The sequence below is a fragment of the Balearica regulorum genome, chromosome 3 (genome assembly GCF_011004875.1).
Source record: "Balearica regulorum gibbericeps isolate bBalReg1 chromosome 3, bBalReg1.pri, whole genome shotgun sequence".
Classification (NCBI taxonomy): domain Eukaryota; kingdom Metazoa; phylum Chordata; class Aves; order Gruiformes; family Gruidae; genus Balearica; species Balearica regulorum.
The window spans coordinates 56,009,113-56,026,962 of record NC_046186.1 but is presented as its reverse complement, the minus strand read 5'-3'; the positions used below and the strand labels follow the sequence as shown (position 1 = coordinate 56,026,962).

At 37.0% G+C, this 17,850-nt stretch overlaps 1 protein-coding gene across 1 annotated transcript in view; it reads left to right on the top strand.

The window, feature by feature from the left end:
• The window catches only part of MAN1A1 (mannosidase alpha class 1A member 1), a 154,564-nt gene that overhangs the window by 49,198 nt on the left and 87,516 nt on the right, over positions 1-17,850 (top strand). The window contains exons 3-4 of the mRNA XM_075747971.1: positions 3,165-3,280; positions 14,332-14,412. Coding sequence (XP_075604086.1) covers positions 3,165-3,280; positions 14,332-14,412 — 197 coding nt within the window. The remainder of the gene's footprint in view (positions 1-3,164; positions 3,281-14,331; positions 14,413-17,850) is intronic.

The window sequence follows — 17,850 nt, the reverse complement described above, 5'->3', positions numbered from 1 at the left end:
AAACAGAAGCAGGTTTAACAAAGGAAGTAAAAGCATACATGAGTACTTGGTCTGGAGGTTTTGGTAGAGACTAATGATGTTTCACTTGGGTAGGCTTGTACATCTGGTTCTCTTTTATCATCAAAATCACTCAGTTCAAGCTTATGTTTTACAAATTTTAAGTCCATTTTCTTTACCTTGAGTATACTATTTTTGTATTATGTGCAAAACATATCTGTAATTACCTGAAGTATATGAATTTGCTCCGAGTGTTATTTGTGATATCTTCTTTCTGCCTAGGGCAACTGTGATACTCTACCATGCTGACTGCAACTTTGCTGGCACTTTTTGTAACCTAATGCTCATTGTTAATCAAATTTATAGCAATACCGTAGGTGTATAACAAAACAGTCCTCCTGTCCAAATAATCTGTGTTGTATAAGTGCGTATTGTAATTGCCTAGCAATAATCTTTGCCTCTTGTAGACCGTGACTGCTATGTAATTCCTTGGGAAAGTTGTGCAGGAACTAACATGAATGATAAACTGTATTTAAGAATTTATGTGGTGTGTTTTGAGAAGCGTTGCGTAGGCTTGTGAAATATTTGGTCTTACTCTGTAATAAGTGTTCATTTAACTTCTTTGCTTTTTTTTTTTTTTTTGTCTTCTCCTTTTTGCCCCTCCTCTTGTTTGTCTGACTGGTTATAAATGAGCTGTTCAGCTACACAATTGCCTTGACACCCTTAAGTTTGGATTATCCCGTTGGCTAACTTAGCGTAAACTGCAGTTGTTCACAAGTCATGACTCTGGCCTCTAAACTGACACTTTAAAAATGCATCCTGTGTTCTTTTATCTTTTATCAAGAATTTTGAAGTATATGACAAACTTGTCTATTTAATTGTTACAATTGCTTTATTCTGTTTTCTGGAGCCTTCAGAATACTGACAAAAGTTGTTTCAAATAAAGTAAGAACTACTTGAGATTTGTTTTCTTCTGTCTGCCTGCAGGGAGAGGTCTATGCTCTAAGCAGGCCATATAGGCCAGATTCAGGAAAAACAAAATAAAAATCGTAGTAAGTAGGTGACTCCAAGGGCAATTTCTCAATAAGGTTGAATTCTCCTATTTTTCTTCTGACTCAGTAGTGAGTTGCAGCTCAAGTACTAATCCTTAAAATTGAAAGCTCGACTGTTTAGAGGTGGTGGTAGCTGTATTACAAGAGGGTTATCACAAAAAATGTCATCGCACAGTGAACCTATCGCAATCCACTCAAGCAAATCAGGTTATAGATGATTATTCCATAAGCAGAGCTCAGTTGTAAAAGTTCACCAGGAGCTGCTTTTGTTGTACGGAGATACTAAACATCTCCAGAGCCTTCGCCGTAGCATTCTTGAACATGAGTCCTCCAGCAGTTTTCCATGGTTGCTCTTGTTTTCTCATGAGCTCAGGACAAATGCAAGTTACTTAGCCAAGTTTAAGAGAATGCTTTTCCTTTAATATGAGAGAAGGGCAGCCAAGCTCCAGATAAGCTCTGGGAAGATAAGATGTCCTTACTGAAGTACGCTGCAGTTTTGTTAGTAGAATACCGGGGGGAAACATACATATAGAATACTTCCTTCAGAGTAGGAAAGGGACATTCTAAAAAGGATGGTATAAGCAGTTAGCAGCCGCTAAAACGGAGAGCATCTTGTTCTGTTGAATGTACCAAGTAACTACTGTAATAATCTGAAGTATTATTTTGTTTAAGCTGACACAAACAGAAAATTATTTTCTACCTGGAAACTTAAGTGATGTCAGTCTTGCTGTATGGAGGTCTCCAATCACTCCATCTCATGAGGAATCAGAAAACCTTGATGGTAGTAAACACAAGAGTTGAGTGAAATAATGGATTTCCTATTTAAATATAAATAATTCAATTTTGATACTTTATAAGTCTACAAAGCTAAGTTTACTTTTTCAACAGGTATTTAAGAGGCAGGATGGTACGTTCTGTAAAGTTAGTAGTAGGTACTGTGTTGTTATTTGCCCAGTGCAATTAATTCCTGAATGAGTAGTCAACTAACCACCCCTGTCATTAGCCCTACTGGGGGGGAGAGAGATTGGACCTAATGACTTCCTCTGTTCCTTGCAACCTAAATTATTCTATGATTCTAAATGTTTCCTTCTGTAGCTAGGGTCTTCTCTAAAGAATACCTTAGCAGTTAGTTTGTATTCATAATGAAGATTGCTGGAGCCAGTAAGTAATAATTACAAAATTAAGTGGCCAAAACTGAATTTTTGACACTATTCAGTAAATAGGCATTCAAACTCTTCTTAGACAAAAATGGTGTTTTAAAGAGGTCATTGTAAATTTGAAGGAAGCATGGGAAAGTCATTTGAGCGGCTTTATTTTCTTCCCAGCCCTCCACATTACCCTTTTAGTACAGGATCACAAACATTTAATCCATGCCAAAGTGAACATACTGGTGATATTTCATCTTGCAATGTTAGGTGAAGGCGAGTAAACTGACTCTTATCCATCGCCGTAACAGAGGCAGAAGGACGCTACTTTTGCAAACAACCAGAACTTGCTCTGAAAACCGGTGTCTGGCAGTGTGTCCTGAGCTGAGAAATTCAGATGTGTGCAAGCTTGCCTTTGCTTCCCCAGTGCTACCTTGTGCAGGTTACACTGTGATGCACAATATCAGAAAAATTGTTTTTCAGAGACAGCACTTCTTAAAGGGCTTGCTTAACTGAAATGTGTTTGCTACTTATCAGCTTCTTAAAGCTTTATGTGTATTATTGAGTATAAAAACAAAAAAAGCAACAGATTTTCTTTAGTCCAAACTGGAAGAAACAGTCATTTCTCCATTTATTGAGATTTATTGTCTTTTATGAATTACATTTTACTCTGAACTCTTCTGTCAGTGTTTAAATATGCAAAATCATGGCTGAAAATGCAGTATATCAGAACCACTCTTCAAAGCTTCATTAGTGGAAGAAATATTTAAATATTATGATGCTGTGTTGTGGCATGGGAATCAAAGTTAAGGCTGTGAATTACTAGTTGCCCACTTGAATACTTATATGCCCAATTTTTAATTGGATTAATTGAAACTGGATTTTGAAATTAGAATTAATTTAAATTAATTAGATCTAACTGAAGAGCCTTCTGTTGGAAAGTAAATCACTGGATCTTCATGTGTTTCAGGTAACATTCAAGGAGCAACAATAGTGGATGCCCTTGACACACTATACATCATGGAAATGAAAGAGGAATTCAAGGAAGCCAAGGAGTGGGTTGAAAAAAACTTAGATTTCAATGTGGTAAGTAATGTTGCTGATTAACATTTAATGCTCTGTTTAGTCTCTAGGGGCTAATTGAGGAGTGAGTTCTAATATCGCAAGCACAATCATAATAAACTTACTGCTCTGCTTTTGTGCAGTTTTTCAGTCTTCAGAGATTTAGGTAGATAGGAGGCAACAAGCTGTACTGAAGGAAGGAGGAAGGTATAGAGAATTTACCATTGTAAAGTAACTAACAAACTTTTCAGCTCTTTTGGGTAGAAGAATCAGGACACTTCAGGCATTGATTTTTTTGGTTATGTAAACATTTTACATTTCCGCTTTGTGAAATCTTCCACAAATTAGACTTGCATTTAAAGAAAACCACACACCATGCATATCATTTAAGTTCCTTTGTGTATTCTAGCAAAGTTGAATCCTATGAGTTAGGCTGAACTGTTGCAACAACTGAGCTGCTTTAGTCTTATGAAGCACCAGGTCATCACAACTGCATGTACAAATCATGTTATTAACTGGTAAACATGCAGCTGAGAACAAAGTTCATCATTAACTATTTTATTCTAGAAAGGCCCTGAATAGGGAAGAACCTCTGTAAAACTTCAGTGAAATTGAGAAGTCCTGGTTTTGGTCTCTTTTTTTTGTGTGTGTGTGTTGTAATTGCTCGGTACAGAGAGCTAATGGAGTACCCTTGCTGATTGGTGTAGGAAAGTATTGTAGGCATGGTACACTGAGCACTTAAAAGCTCTTGTAGTTGACGTATGTAATGGTTGAAATGCTTTCTGAAAACAAAGTACTCTTTCTAATATGTTATGCAAAAGTCAGGATTAATTAGCTTCTCTTACATGCTTGAGAATTAATTATCATTTTAAGAAGGAGGAGTTAATAAGTGGATATTATATAGTTTATATAAGCAGCAATTTAGTGTTCATTTATGTTTACATTAATAATGTAAATACAGGATATTAAACTACGCTTCCAAGTAGTGTCAGATGTCTGAATGACATACTAACTTTATCTTGTGCATAAGATTTTTTTTTTCTAAAGGAATTTTTGTAATATTAAATTCCTGTCTTATTAGCTTAGCATTATTAAGATGTTTAGAAATGTAAGAACAAAACTTATTAAATAGCAAACTCAACTTTAAAGGAAGAGCTGAGCTGAGCTCCACTTGGAGGAACATCATAAAGCACTGTAGAGTAATTTACGTTAATAACACTGAAGTCTTTGGTTTGACGTAAATCTTGCTGTACTTTGTACTGGAAATTTCTACTTCTAGACGGTACTGCCTACAGTTTCAGCTCCTGTTGTTAATTTATGTCCATTTTAAAATTATATAGAACTTTTTTTCTCAATAATGCTTAAAAGCTATGAAGTCTTTCAAAATGTCTGAAATTTTGTGTTGTGTTAGTTGGACAATGCAGCAATCTCGCACATTTACCAAAACTACTTTACAGATAATACTGATATGCATCAAGAACGATATCTTGTTCCTGATTTTCCTGTAAATAGCTGCCTTGAGTTTGACACTTCACAAAAATTATTTTCATAATACTTCATAGTCATAGAATTGAATTTTACATTGGCATCAGTAATGAGTAGGTGAATTTTCCCAAAGTGGAACGAGGAAATGAAAATAAGTAACAGCAACACCATCTTCAATAATTGATGTCAGTTTGTTTAATGGCTGAATTGTTTGAAGCTACTTAACTTGTACTCTTGTTTAGTTTTCCACTTTAAATACAGGCTCTAGTTTCAAATGCTGCTTTGTATCTTATAGTTTAAAGTTGGACATTAATTAGCACAAAGAACAGCAGGGCCCTCTCTTTTGTGTTTAAGCATTTATCACGTGTCCAGCATTACTTGACATTTTCTGCATTAATGTTTTGTACACTCTTACTTGTTGCTGTTTTAGAAACCTTTCTCCCATGAAAAGTGATCTAGTTTTTAGTAACTGACACATTGACGTATCCTTAAGTGTTATTCCTTGTGAGTAGAATAAAACATGTTTCTGGTCATTTCCTGGGCAGTGACTGCTTAATCAGCTCTTGGGGAAGCATGTTTGGCCTTTATTTGTATAAATAGGATTAGTTTTTCCTCACCATTTAATCTTAGAACTATGGTTTTTAAATCTTAAATTTTCTTTAAGATATTCTTTATAAAAATAGTTGTGACTGTATTCCGTGGCAGAATATTTACTCTTTATATTCTATGTCAATACAGCTGGATAAAGCCAGTTTTCTCCTCAAAGTCTGTAATATGTCAGATACTCATTGTATATGTTGAACTATTTGGCCAGCACTTGGTTATTTTCATCACCTGATCTCTGAAGTTTCCAAATGTCACTTTGTAAAGTAGGCACTAGTTTATCCACATAAAAAGATTTACAGAATAAAGATGACTTAATGGGAAATGGCATCATTTCTTCACATGTTAGATTTCAGTCCCTCAATTCAATGAATTAGTTGTCAGGGTTACTTTTGTTAACTTTTTCTGAAGAAAGCAAAACTGTTTGATTTCAAAGGAAAATTCTAGATAAATGGCACCTTTCTCAGCAAACTTGTGAATATTGGTAAGCTTGAGAGTGGACATGTTTGGAAACTTCCCCTTCTGGAATATAACAAGCTTAGGCTATTTTTATTATAGCTGGGGCTGGTAGCACTGTGATTTTACAACTGAGATATCCACATTGCAATGCTTGGAGTATTTTTCTCTCATAACTGCTGAAATTCCTCATATTTGATAATCTGTTGAAGTTTCAGCCAAACTGAGTAGTCCTTCAGGAGTTATGTTGCATTTTCTGATTCTTTCAATATTTTAATAGATTTAGACGTACTCTTACCTTTGGAAAGAGTTGACATTTAGCAGTGGCTAAATCCATGGTCTTTGCATCATGGATGTGTGCATTGTTATCCATTAAATAATTTCATCTCCCTGTGGGTGTATCTTTGCTCTTCAGTTAACATAGCTGAGGATTTGGTCTGACCTCCCCATGCGTCCTGCTGCCCACACACCCTTTTCACAGTGCTCGTGCACGGCCCTGCCCAAGGCAGCGCTGGGCCACGTTGCACATCAACACATTGCAATGGAGGAAAAAAGATCTTTCACAAGATCACTAGGGAGCTTGGCTGTTTCCTAGCTACAGCTACGGATTGCTGTGTGCTTCTCTGTTTATATTTTTTTCATTATTTGCTTTAGGACCCGCACACACGCAGAACATTCATAGCTTTCTGAAAGAGTTTCTGTACCACCACCCAACTACTTTATGTTGGGGAGGAAAAAGCTGTCAGTCTCTGCAGCGCAAGGGATGAACTACAATGAATCCGTACTTGGGAAGACAGATTGAAAGAGAGGGGTCTTAATGAGACAGATTAAGGGGTCAGGAGTCGGGGAGTAGTGGTGTAGGAGCTTGAGCCACTTGGTGCACCAGTGAAGGGTTTGGAGTTATTAAGTACTGGAATTGATGGTGCTTCACTTCTACACCCAGAGACACCCAAACTTCTTTAGGATGAGAGACTAACTGATTCACCCCTCTCTTCTTCAGCCTTGCTAAACCCCTTCCCCGCAAAGGGACAGTCTTGCCCATACTGCATACTCAGAACAGTCCTTGGCCTACATGGTGTCCTAAAGCATGCCTAGATATTGGCTGGAGCAACGGGGCCCAAACCAGACCAGAAGGTGCTAACAGTTAAGTGGTATGTGGGACAGTGCTTGAATTCATGCCCTGATCTGCTGATTAGCCGTCTGGTGTGGGTGTAGTCAAACGGGACCAGAATAGGAACAAGGTATGGAGCAGGAAGCCATGTACTTGTTGGGAGAAGAGGAAAATGGTTTGTTCTACCAGAAGATTTCTTAGAGGTGAATTTGGATTCAAACTAAAATAACCTTCCTGTTGGTGATTAGCGGATTTTGCTTTGTTTGTCTTGTCCCTCTCTATTTTTGGTCAAAATGAAGGATGGCAGGAGGTTATGATTGCTCGGTCAGATGAAAGTGACAGCAGTCTGTGCAGTAGGTCTATCTACGTAGATATAATTTAGTTGACTCTAGTTGACATTTTGTGCGAGCATGGGTTCATCGTGCATTATCCGTCTCATCACAGGTACTCTCCCTTCTTAACTTCACAGGATGGATCAACCTAGGAAAGAGCTGAGGTTGTGTTGTGGGGAAAGTATAAAGAGTTTCATTATTTGCTCTTGAAGATAGGTACTAAATGAGTAGAGGAACTACAAAAAGAGAAGGGAATGAGTAAGATGGCAAGGATACGTTGAAGATTGTGTCCTGCCACCACTCTTAAGCAAAGCTGTTTACAGAGGTCAGTCAGTCACCGTATCTGATTTTATAAGCCACCCTGAAACCTGAGGGCTTACTTACCAGTTCTGATTTTTGTCTTTGTACTTAGCTTTGCAAATTTGAGTATCTCTTAAAGTAGCTTTGTGTGCAGCTTCATGCAATGTAGAAGTTTTGCATGTAATGTGTCTGCTATTTTGGGAAGTAGGAAACAGTGGAAAAGGTATAGAAACTTGAAACTAAGTTTATCTCTACTGGCACGTATAGATTAACATACCCCTTTTCCAAGATCCCAGAATAGCAAATATTATTTGGATCTAATTATTAATGCTTCCAGCATTTATCTTTAGCTCAAATCTATCTGTGGTGTGGCAGTCAGTAACAGGACAGACTTTTAGAATCCAGATTGTTTATTTCAAACTTCAACATTTACAAATTTAAATCCTACTACTCTCAAACTGTAGGTATTATGATTGACTTGTAATTACATTTAACAGTCTATAACCTAATGCTCTGGCTTGGAGGCAGATGGGGTTTGGTGCTTTGTTCTTGGTGGGTTTTTTCCCTCTTTAAGTGAGAAAATCAAAAAGTTTCCTAATATAACAATTTGCAACAGGATAGCTTTCCTTTTTTTTCTTTTTTTTATTTTAAAAAAAAGGCATGTGGGATGTGGGAGTAAATGAACTTCAAGTAAGTGTATAATGGGTCTGTGAGGAAGCTTAAGAAAGCCAGCAGTTGAAAATGGTTCTTTAATTTGTGGGACTGTTTGTTTACTAGTTTGCCACTTGTTAGTACACTCTAAATGCCAGACTTCAAAGTGACTTGATTTTGTTTTGATTATGAATAAGAAATTATTGTGGTGGACTAAAAGGAGACCCTGCAAATTCATTATTAAATGCAGTTCTTTTGCTGCTAGAGGTACTGAAGGCATTAACAAACACTTTATTTTTGTGTCTGTTGAAGATCTTACAGTTTGCATGTGGGGACTTCAGCAAGGTTAAAAAGCATGTTATGCAATAACCAGGCTTTGACACTTCAATGAAGAGGTTGCTAGAATTGATTCCCTTGTCTATGGGAACTGAGTTATTTTAGCAAACTGCCACTAAATTTCATTTGTGGAATATGAATGAAACTATTTCCCCCCACAACTGCAAGTAATTAAAATGTTGTTTAATTACAGTAGCTAAAATGAGCTATTGTAGTAATCTTTATGTCTCTATCATACTTCCTGGACTACTTGAAAATGCTAAGATTTGTTGTTGTTCCCAACCTTTGCGCTTCAACAGGGGGATATTATTATTTAATAGTAATAATTTCACTTGAAAAATGGGCCCTCTGTATCCATTTTTTTAGTCTAGAATTATGTACTTTATTCAGAATTGTTCAGTGTACAGGGAACTACTGGAAAGAGCCCAGCGGGGGGGCTACGAGGATGATGAAGGGGACTGGAGCATCTCTCATGTGAGGAAAGGCTGAGAGAGCTGGGGCTGTTTAGCCTGGAGAAGAGAAGACTGAGAGGGGATCTGATCAATGCTTATAAATATCTAAAGGGTGGATGTCTAGAGGGAGGGGCCAGACTCTTCAGTGGTGCCCAGTGACAGGACAAGGGGCAATGGGCACAAACTGGAACACAGGAAGTTCCATCTGAATATTAGAAAAAAACTTCACTTTGAGGGTGACCAAGCACTGGAACAGGCTGCACAGAAAGGTTGTGAAGTCTCCTTCTCTGGAGATATTCAAAACCCACCTGGACGCCATCCTGTGTGACCTGCTCTGGGTGATCCTGCTTTAGCAGGGGGGTTGGACTGGATGATCTCCAGAGGTCCCTTCCAACCCCTACCAATTGGTGATTCTGTAGGGTCCCTGGCATTGTCTTGCACAGCCTGTTAACCTGCAGGACACAGGCTGTTTGCAGTGGTACAGTATGATATGTGGGTGTGGGGGAGCCACTATATTGCTTGTACATAGAAGCAATAGATGGAAATGCAGATGAGGTGACTGAAGTTTTACTATGCTCTTGATGAGACAAGAACAAGAGAACTGAAGGAAAGAAAGTTTTGGAAAGAATCCGTGCAATAAAGAAGACTGAAAACAAACTATGTGGTGGGATTTGTGGCCTTATTTGGATCCTTATAAAAACTAAGAGAGTAAGCTCTTTATCAAATAAAAATTAAGATTACTTGATTACTGTGAATACATTCATCCATGTAAAGAACCCACAGTATTTTCTCCAAATGAATTATGAATGGCAGAGCAAGTACCAGTGCTGATGAGTGCCAGGTGGAAGCTGATACTAGATAAATAAAACTGAATTGTTTTTCAAATGTTGTGTTTGTAAGTGAGGTTGACTTCCCATGGGAAAACATAGATGGAAATTGTTTTGGCCTTGGTCTACAAATTTATGGAGAGGAAAACTTTCAGGAAAGAGATGTGTTAAGGAAATGATCCAGAAGAATGTGAATACTGATTTTTAGGAAGCTGGAGGAGTCCTATAGGAGAAGGGCTTCAGGAGAGCCCAGCTGACAGTAGTTTTGTTGTCTGAACAGCACTTTCAACATTAAATTCAACCACAGCAGGTTGAAGCTTCAGCAATTTACCAATTGTAGACTTAATCCTCTGGTTTATGGAAGGGTGAGGGAAGTGAAGTGGTGAGGCGCAGCTGAGATCAAGTTGGCCCTGTCATAGGTTTGCTAGTAAAATACAAATGCAGAAAAACACAAATTAGTTAATGTAACTCTTGGCACTTCCTTCCCCCCCCCCCCCATTTGGCAATTTTTGGTTTTTTTGAAGATGGGGATTCGTATGGTATAGTCAGCTTCCCTTTCTTTAAAAGGAGATAGTTTAATACGTTTAGTTAAAACCATCAGGTTCTGCAGCTTTTTGAGTGTTTCCGAGTACTGAGCAATAGTTCTTCTCTTGCTTAGAAAACCTTATTTCAGCATTTCTCTTGTCAAGACAAAATGTGGTAACAGCTGTTTTGTCCTTTGATTGTCACAGAATCATAGAATAGTTTGGGTTGGAAGGGACCTCAAAGATCATCTAGTTCCAACCCCCCTGCCATAGGCAGGGACACCCTCCACTAGACCACATTGCCCAAAGCCCCATCCAACCTGGCCTTGAACACTTCCAGGGAGGGGGCAGCCACAACTTCTCTGGGCAACCTGTTCCAGTGCCTCACCACCCTCACCATGAAGAATTTCTTTCTAACATCTAATCTAAATGGACCCTCCTTCAGCTTAAACCCATTACCCCTTGTCCTGTCACTACACTCCCTGATAAAAAGCCCCTCTCCAGCTTTCGTGTAGGTTCCCCTACAGTGAGTACAGTGACCATCAGTCACAATTTCTCTGGATCTCCTATGGTACTTGGACTATCATATCCCATTTATGATTCACTTACCAGAAGATCAAATGGTGAATGATAAATTATTGATCAAATGTAAGATGAAAGACCAAATTATTCACATCCTTCAATTAACATAAAAGCCCTGTAAGTGAAACAAAAATACGTTGTTCCCAATATACATATCACTTTTCCAAGCATCTACATACTTTCAGAATCCTTTATAAAAGGGAAGCCTCCAAAATTAGCGGCTAGAGCAAAATAATATTGCATAGGAACAATAAGAGCCTAGCACAGATGTGTACTAACAAAGATGTCAGATATTATCCTACACAGCACGTGGCCTTGCAGTCTAATTGAGGTACTAATGAAGGGACTGTAAAATTAGAAATTACATCTATCCAGTTGGTCAGAGCCATCTTATATACTTGGAATCTTACAAAAGGAACATTGTAGTAATTTTAAAATAAGCATGTCCAGTCACTTCTCCTTACAGAAGTTCCATTAGATATAGTGGAATTAATTCAACCACTTCTCAGACCTGCTATCAATGATACAATGATGGTTTGAAAGAGAAGGCTAAGCTTGAAATAAAAAATAAGATAAAATAATTCTCTTCAGCTGGTGAAGCAGAAACTTTGGGAAGTGCAGATAAAGGTTTTTCCTATATATTTTGGCACCATTAAATGGATCATAAGGTACTTGTGTACAGCTGGATCTGAGAGCAAAATAAATAACAACATTGCTTGCTTAGGATTTGACCGCTGAGTAGAAATATACAGCCCTATTTGTGCAAACTGTATGTGGATGATGATTAAAAATATGAAAAGAGGGTAATGATCAGGGTGCGGCATCTTAAATGTGTAATACAAAAAATTCAAATATTTAAAAAAAATCAAACCAGAAAGAAGGGTAAAGTTGCTGTAACAGAAATCACTACTTCAGGGCAAGTTCACTTTTCTTAACAGACTACTTCACATGAACTTCCCATGTAGAGATGAATGTTTCTTGGACATGAAATTATGAAACTTCTTTAACTGTTTTGCAAATTGCTATAATTCCTGTGCTTTCTGCGAATACTACTAGCCTGGCATAATGAGTTTAAGAATAACTATGCAGTAAGCATGCAGCTTTCAAATCTGCCATTAATGAAATGTCTGTCCATCTCATTAATTGCATCTGCTTCAGTGGCTTGCATAAAGATTTTAGTAAGAGGCGAGGATTTTGAACAAAGGTTCAGAGATGTGTGCAAGTGAAGTACTGGAAATCTGATAACATTAAAACAATGGTTAGCTTCAAGAAATGTCCTGAAAGATCACCACTTCAGCAAACGTTCAAGATAACACTGCAATTAATCTTTGTGGTTCAATAGTAAAATCTTTACTGAGATTACTTCACAGTCTTCTTTTTGTCTGTAACTGAATTCCAGAAGCAGATCTCAGTGCATACATATTGACCTTTTCTTAAAGGTATTTCTTTGCATTCCATGAAAGATAGCAATGGTTTGTGAGTTAAATGGTCGTATTAAATCCAGAAATTCAAAATGTAAGGTTCTGGAGAAAAAATGTTCAGCTCATATATCGCTCAAGTTACTTCTAGCAATTCAGAATCAAAAAGTAATTTAATTCAGTCCTTAAAGGAAACACAAGTGTCTGGAATATCTGATTTAACTCATTTCCTTGTCTAATACCTACCTCTTTACAGCTTCAACTTTCCCACATCAAAGAAAAGTTCTTGGCATGTGCTGAAGCCCATGATTGAAATGGAAAGAACCTGTACTTCTGAAGAAGGTTCTCAAGTAAAATACTATTTATAGGAGTTTCGGCTAGCTCAAGTTCCAAGGAAGAGAAGCTGCCTCTATCACTCCTTTAATCATCCTTTCTTCAGTCAGATCAGATCAGCCTTAAGTCAGATCAGTTCTTTACAAGCTGTTTTATGCATTGGATTTAGTTAAGGTAGACTTTAGTTATTGTAGAGTTCTTACATAAGTAGCTTGCTTAGCAGGTGAACAGCTGTATGCCTAGTTAGTTCAGATTTCTAGGGATTTAAATGTTTTTATATCCATCTCCCCAGGTTAACCATATAGCATGGTATAATAAAAAGAAATGCATAGAAATGGCATTAGTTAAAGCTGAAGTGAATGCCTGTTTCCCATTACTTCATTCTTCTTCTTGCTGGATTCAGCGAGACAGTGATTGAACAGTGGGAAGCAGAAATACCAGATTAATTTTGGAAACAAAAAATGAGCCTTTTTTTTTCTTTTCTTTACTTCTTTTTCTTTTCCCCTTTTCTTTTGTAGTTTCTTTCAGAAAGAATAAGAGTAGACCAGTATTGGGAGAGCACAGTGAGTGAGGAGAAGCTGCAGAGTTTTAGTACAGTTAAAATAAACTTGGAAAAATTGTGTGTTCTGAATGGTGCAAGACAGCGACATAACTTTTTCAGTTTGCGGTCTTAATGCATGATGCCAGGTGAAGCAAGAGCAACCCAGAACCCATGAAAGTAAAACACCTTATTTATGTGCCCAAAAGTTTAGAAGATTGACTGCTGGGTACCATTTTTCTACATAAATAAAAAATATAAAAAGTAGTATTACATTAAAAAGTGAAAATTAAGAAACTTCAGTAGATCTGCTTTTCAGCTGAATGCCTCTTGAGTGGATTGAATGTTGTGTTGGGATAAAATTGGCAGACTTTTTAAAGAACAAGAGAAGGTAGTGATCATAAAATTCAGATTCTTCATTTAGGTTTGAATTTTAAAAGACAGGGAAGAATATACTTTGAATTTTGAAATAGATAATAGCTGTATCTATATTGCTCAGTACAACAATTATAGTCTATCATTGGTAAAGACCAGGACAGCTTGGGAAGGGCTCTTGCATTAATAGGGAAAGATCATCTGCTTCCTAGTGAATACGTACCATGATTACATTTTTACGTGCACACATAATTGACTTATTTTAATGTTATCTCTCATTTTACAATAACCTGCATTTAGACTTCAGATAGGAAAATTCTTATTATGACATTCTAATCAAGAACTTTTTGTAAGGTGTCTGAGAAATGACAATGTGAGGTGAGGTAGCGCGGGACATAGGATCTGAGAGCACGTTTTGTGTGTGAGCGCAAAATCTGCAGGGAGGTACATCTATATGTAGATTTATGGAATGGCTTATGTACAAGTGGAAGAGATGAAAAGTTAAACACGATGAGGGTAATAGAGAGGATGCTTTGTTAATGTGAGGAAAAGAAGGAAATACTTTAAAATGCTCTAAGTTCACTTACATTGGCTTTCCCTACATCTTCTGTGTTTTGCCATTTACAGCTGTTGTAACTTATTACTTGCATGTATATATATATAAAAAATAAATAAAATACACCCAACAAAAACCAAACAAAACCATACAGAAAAGTATCAGGGAATAAAACTATGCTTGTTTATTTCAACAGAATGCTGAAATTTCAGTATTTGAAGTGAACATCCGTTTCGTTGGTGGACTACTTTCAGCTTATTATCTTTCAGGAGAAGAGGTAAGATAGTTCCACAGAGTCTGAAATATTATCATCTGGGTAAGTATTTAACTTTTAGTTTAATGATTTCGTTTATCAGAATTGAACTTGTTTAGAACTTTAAAAATGGTTTGTACAGCAGAGACCCGTGCAATGGATTTTCTTGCTTTTACTAGTGTTGCTTTGTGTTAAGTCTTGAAGTGTTAAAGCTGAAACCATACCTAGTACGTTCTTCCTGGGCTTCATGTTGGAGTGTGTAATTATGGAGTTCCTATGCCATGGTAGTGGTAGATTTGGTGTATCAGGTACCTGCTTCACAGATTGTTTTGGACCATATTCTTTAACTCCTTCTTTTGGCCTTCCTGAAGCTGAAACTTCAACTCATGTGGAAAAGACGTGTTCAGAATGAAAGGATAATTTGTAAACCTATACGTGTGAATGTCTTTAAAGCATTAATATCCCATTAATCTCTGTTGCCTGTCATGGTTTCTGGAGAGGATGAAGAAACAATTTCATCTAAGAGCTTTGACTAATGCAATTATTTCTGTGATATGTTTAGAGAAAGCTATTCTAAGTCCCAGGTACTGTGATATTTTAAATTTTTAGCTTGGCACTTGAAAAGACTTTAATCTTACTGGTTTAAATTCTTGTTCCTGTCTCTGGATTATAGTAGTGTTTTATTGTAGGATTAACACAAGTTAATACTCTTGAACCATAAGTTGAATTTATCACTGAATTTCTTTAAATGCAAAGCAATTACTGGTGAAAACTCCACAAAACCCTGAAGATGTATAATTTTCTTTCATATGTAAATTTCCCAAATACTGGGTAAAGCTCTGTTTTGAACCTGTCACTTTAAATTAACTTAAATTCTATGGTGCGTGTTGGGTTTTGTTGAAATTTATCATTATGTTAAAGCTGACTTAGCAGGTACTATTGGGTCATGTACGTGACAAAGCAGTTATAAGGAGACAATGTTCCTCTGACATTTTTGTGTCTTAAGTAGACTTACCTATTTATTTCCCACAGTCCTGTCCTGAGTGTAGGTTGTATTGGAAAGGCATTAATGCTCAAAAATGTACAGTTTTTCCTATTTTAACTGTCTTATAATTTTCTGGGGAAAAAAATTGCACTTAGACCCATTTCAAATTCACGCTTAATAGTAATGAAAATAATTGAGAGATGCTTAGTAGCTGGCTTCTTCATCTTTACTAAATATTGTTTTACCTAATGTTTCATCTCTGACTCTTGAAGGAAGTCGCTTGTCCTCCTACGGTAACTCAGCAACCAGAAATAAACATATGTAAGGATGTCTAGAATTGAAGGCTCTTCATTATGTGATTAAATAGTTGTATCTTTCAGTGCAGATCTACTTCTCTCAAACAGGAGTGAACTTTTCCAGTATAACCTATTGCTACATTTTAATTAACCGGTTCTGACAGAAGCAGAGGATGCTTCTTGCCAGACAATGAGTTAGTAGAGGACTGCACATGAGCCTTTACATCAAGCGGCGGTTGTCTGCCAAGAAATGCCTGAATCATTTGTCATCAGTGCTGTTGATTTCATGTATATGTTGATGGTTTATATCTTGTGTCTGTTATTGAAAGTAAGACTGCACATTCAGAGTATATAGTTTCTCCTAAATATCACCTAGTCATTACTTCTTAACCTTCACCTTTAGAGAGGCAGTTTTACCACCACCTCTTGGACTAGATTGATAGCAACACTGGTGTTCAAATAAACCTCTTTTGTACAAATGAAATGAGGAAGCATTTAAAACAAAATAAAGTGTTTCACACAATGGGTAATTAAGTGGAACTCTTTGCAGTGGAATATTGGTGATACTGGATACTAATGTCCATTCTAGAAATACTAGAAATAATTTCATTAATGAAAGTAAAATGAGCTCCTAAACACAAAGATGATGTGTATGATTAAGGAGGGTCCTGAGCTCTCGTAGGCTAAGACAGACACTGTCCATGCTTGCCGCTGTTTTTCATACTCTGGTAGACATCTGGTGTCCGAGACAGAATGATATTCCTAAACTAACAGTTGTCCTCGTGGCTTAGAGAGGGCAACTCGGCATGCTCTGCCTATATCAGATTGGGGGAAACCTCCCGATCTGTCCCCTAAAGCAAGGCACTGAAGCAATAGCCAGCCGCTGCCCACGGGAGGAGTGGGATGCAGCCATTCTGAGGACAGAGCAGCCGTGCAGCAGTGTGAGGTTTCCCACGTTGTGTGGGTCTGTCCTTCTCTGGTGCTGCTGACAGGTGTGGAAAGGACCGAGATCCCCAGGGGCTGGCTGCCTCCATAGAAAATATATCTTTCATCATCCATCCTTTAGTCCATTATATTAGTGGGCATTCCTAAGGAGTTGGAACAACCTGTATGCAGGCTGTTTGGAGGATTAAGCTTTCTCAGTTAAAAGCTCATTTTATTCTTTATCAGATTAACTATTTAAAAATCTTATATTTGCTGTAATCACTTATCAGTACCCTAATTAAAGCAAGCTATGTTTCAGTAAAAGGAGTGACGGAAATAATTATTGTTTGTACTTCAGAATTACATTTCCATGGGTAATGATCCAAAGCTGCAACATATTGTATGTTCCATAATCATTTGTAAGTCTAACTAATCATGATTAAAGAATATCCTATCATACTGAGTAGTTCCTAAAACATCCTGTTCACATAATAGTTCATTTAGATAAAGGCACCAATGTGAATAATTTTAAAAATGAACAAATTGAATACTTTGCCTCTTGATAACTGTGTGCAAATAGAGCTATGAGATGCATTGTATTAAACTTCCTAGAATTTCTGCCTTACTAGAGTTAATATAAAATACCTAAAAGTGCTAGAACACTGTCATACACTTTGTCACTTTTTTTTTTTTATTTTGATTGCTGTTTAAACCCAAGCTAGAAAGAATCCCAGCCAAATATCAAACTTAATTTGTAAATTAAATTTAATAAAAAAATAAAGCTACAAATACCAGAGAATTTTATTTCAAGGTAAGTAATATTTTAAGGACTGCTTTTTTTTTTCTTTGAAGCCCCTCATAGTAATATTATATGTGAATGCTTCCCTGGTATTTTTCCATGAGTCAGTGGCTATAAGGGATTATTAAAAATAAAACGGACTCCTTTAAAGCAGTGCTAGTATTTTTTTGTTTGTTTGTTTATTTGTATGACAGCATCTGGAGGAGCCTGTAATATGCTAAGTTTAAACCACAGGAACAGGACAGATTTATTTGCAAGCTTTCTTGATTGTTTTGTTTAAATTAAACCTGAATTCATTAGTAGACGGGATGCCTCTTCTAAGCAATTTGGTATGTGATGTTTTTGGATTTGTGCTGGAAAATAAGATGTCTAGTAAGGGAGAGATTTGTTTTACAAACGCTTTGTGGTACTTACTAGTCTGATGTAAAATTCTGGTATACCAGAGTCAGGAGTATGGC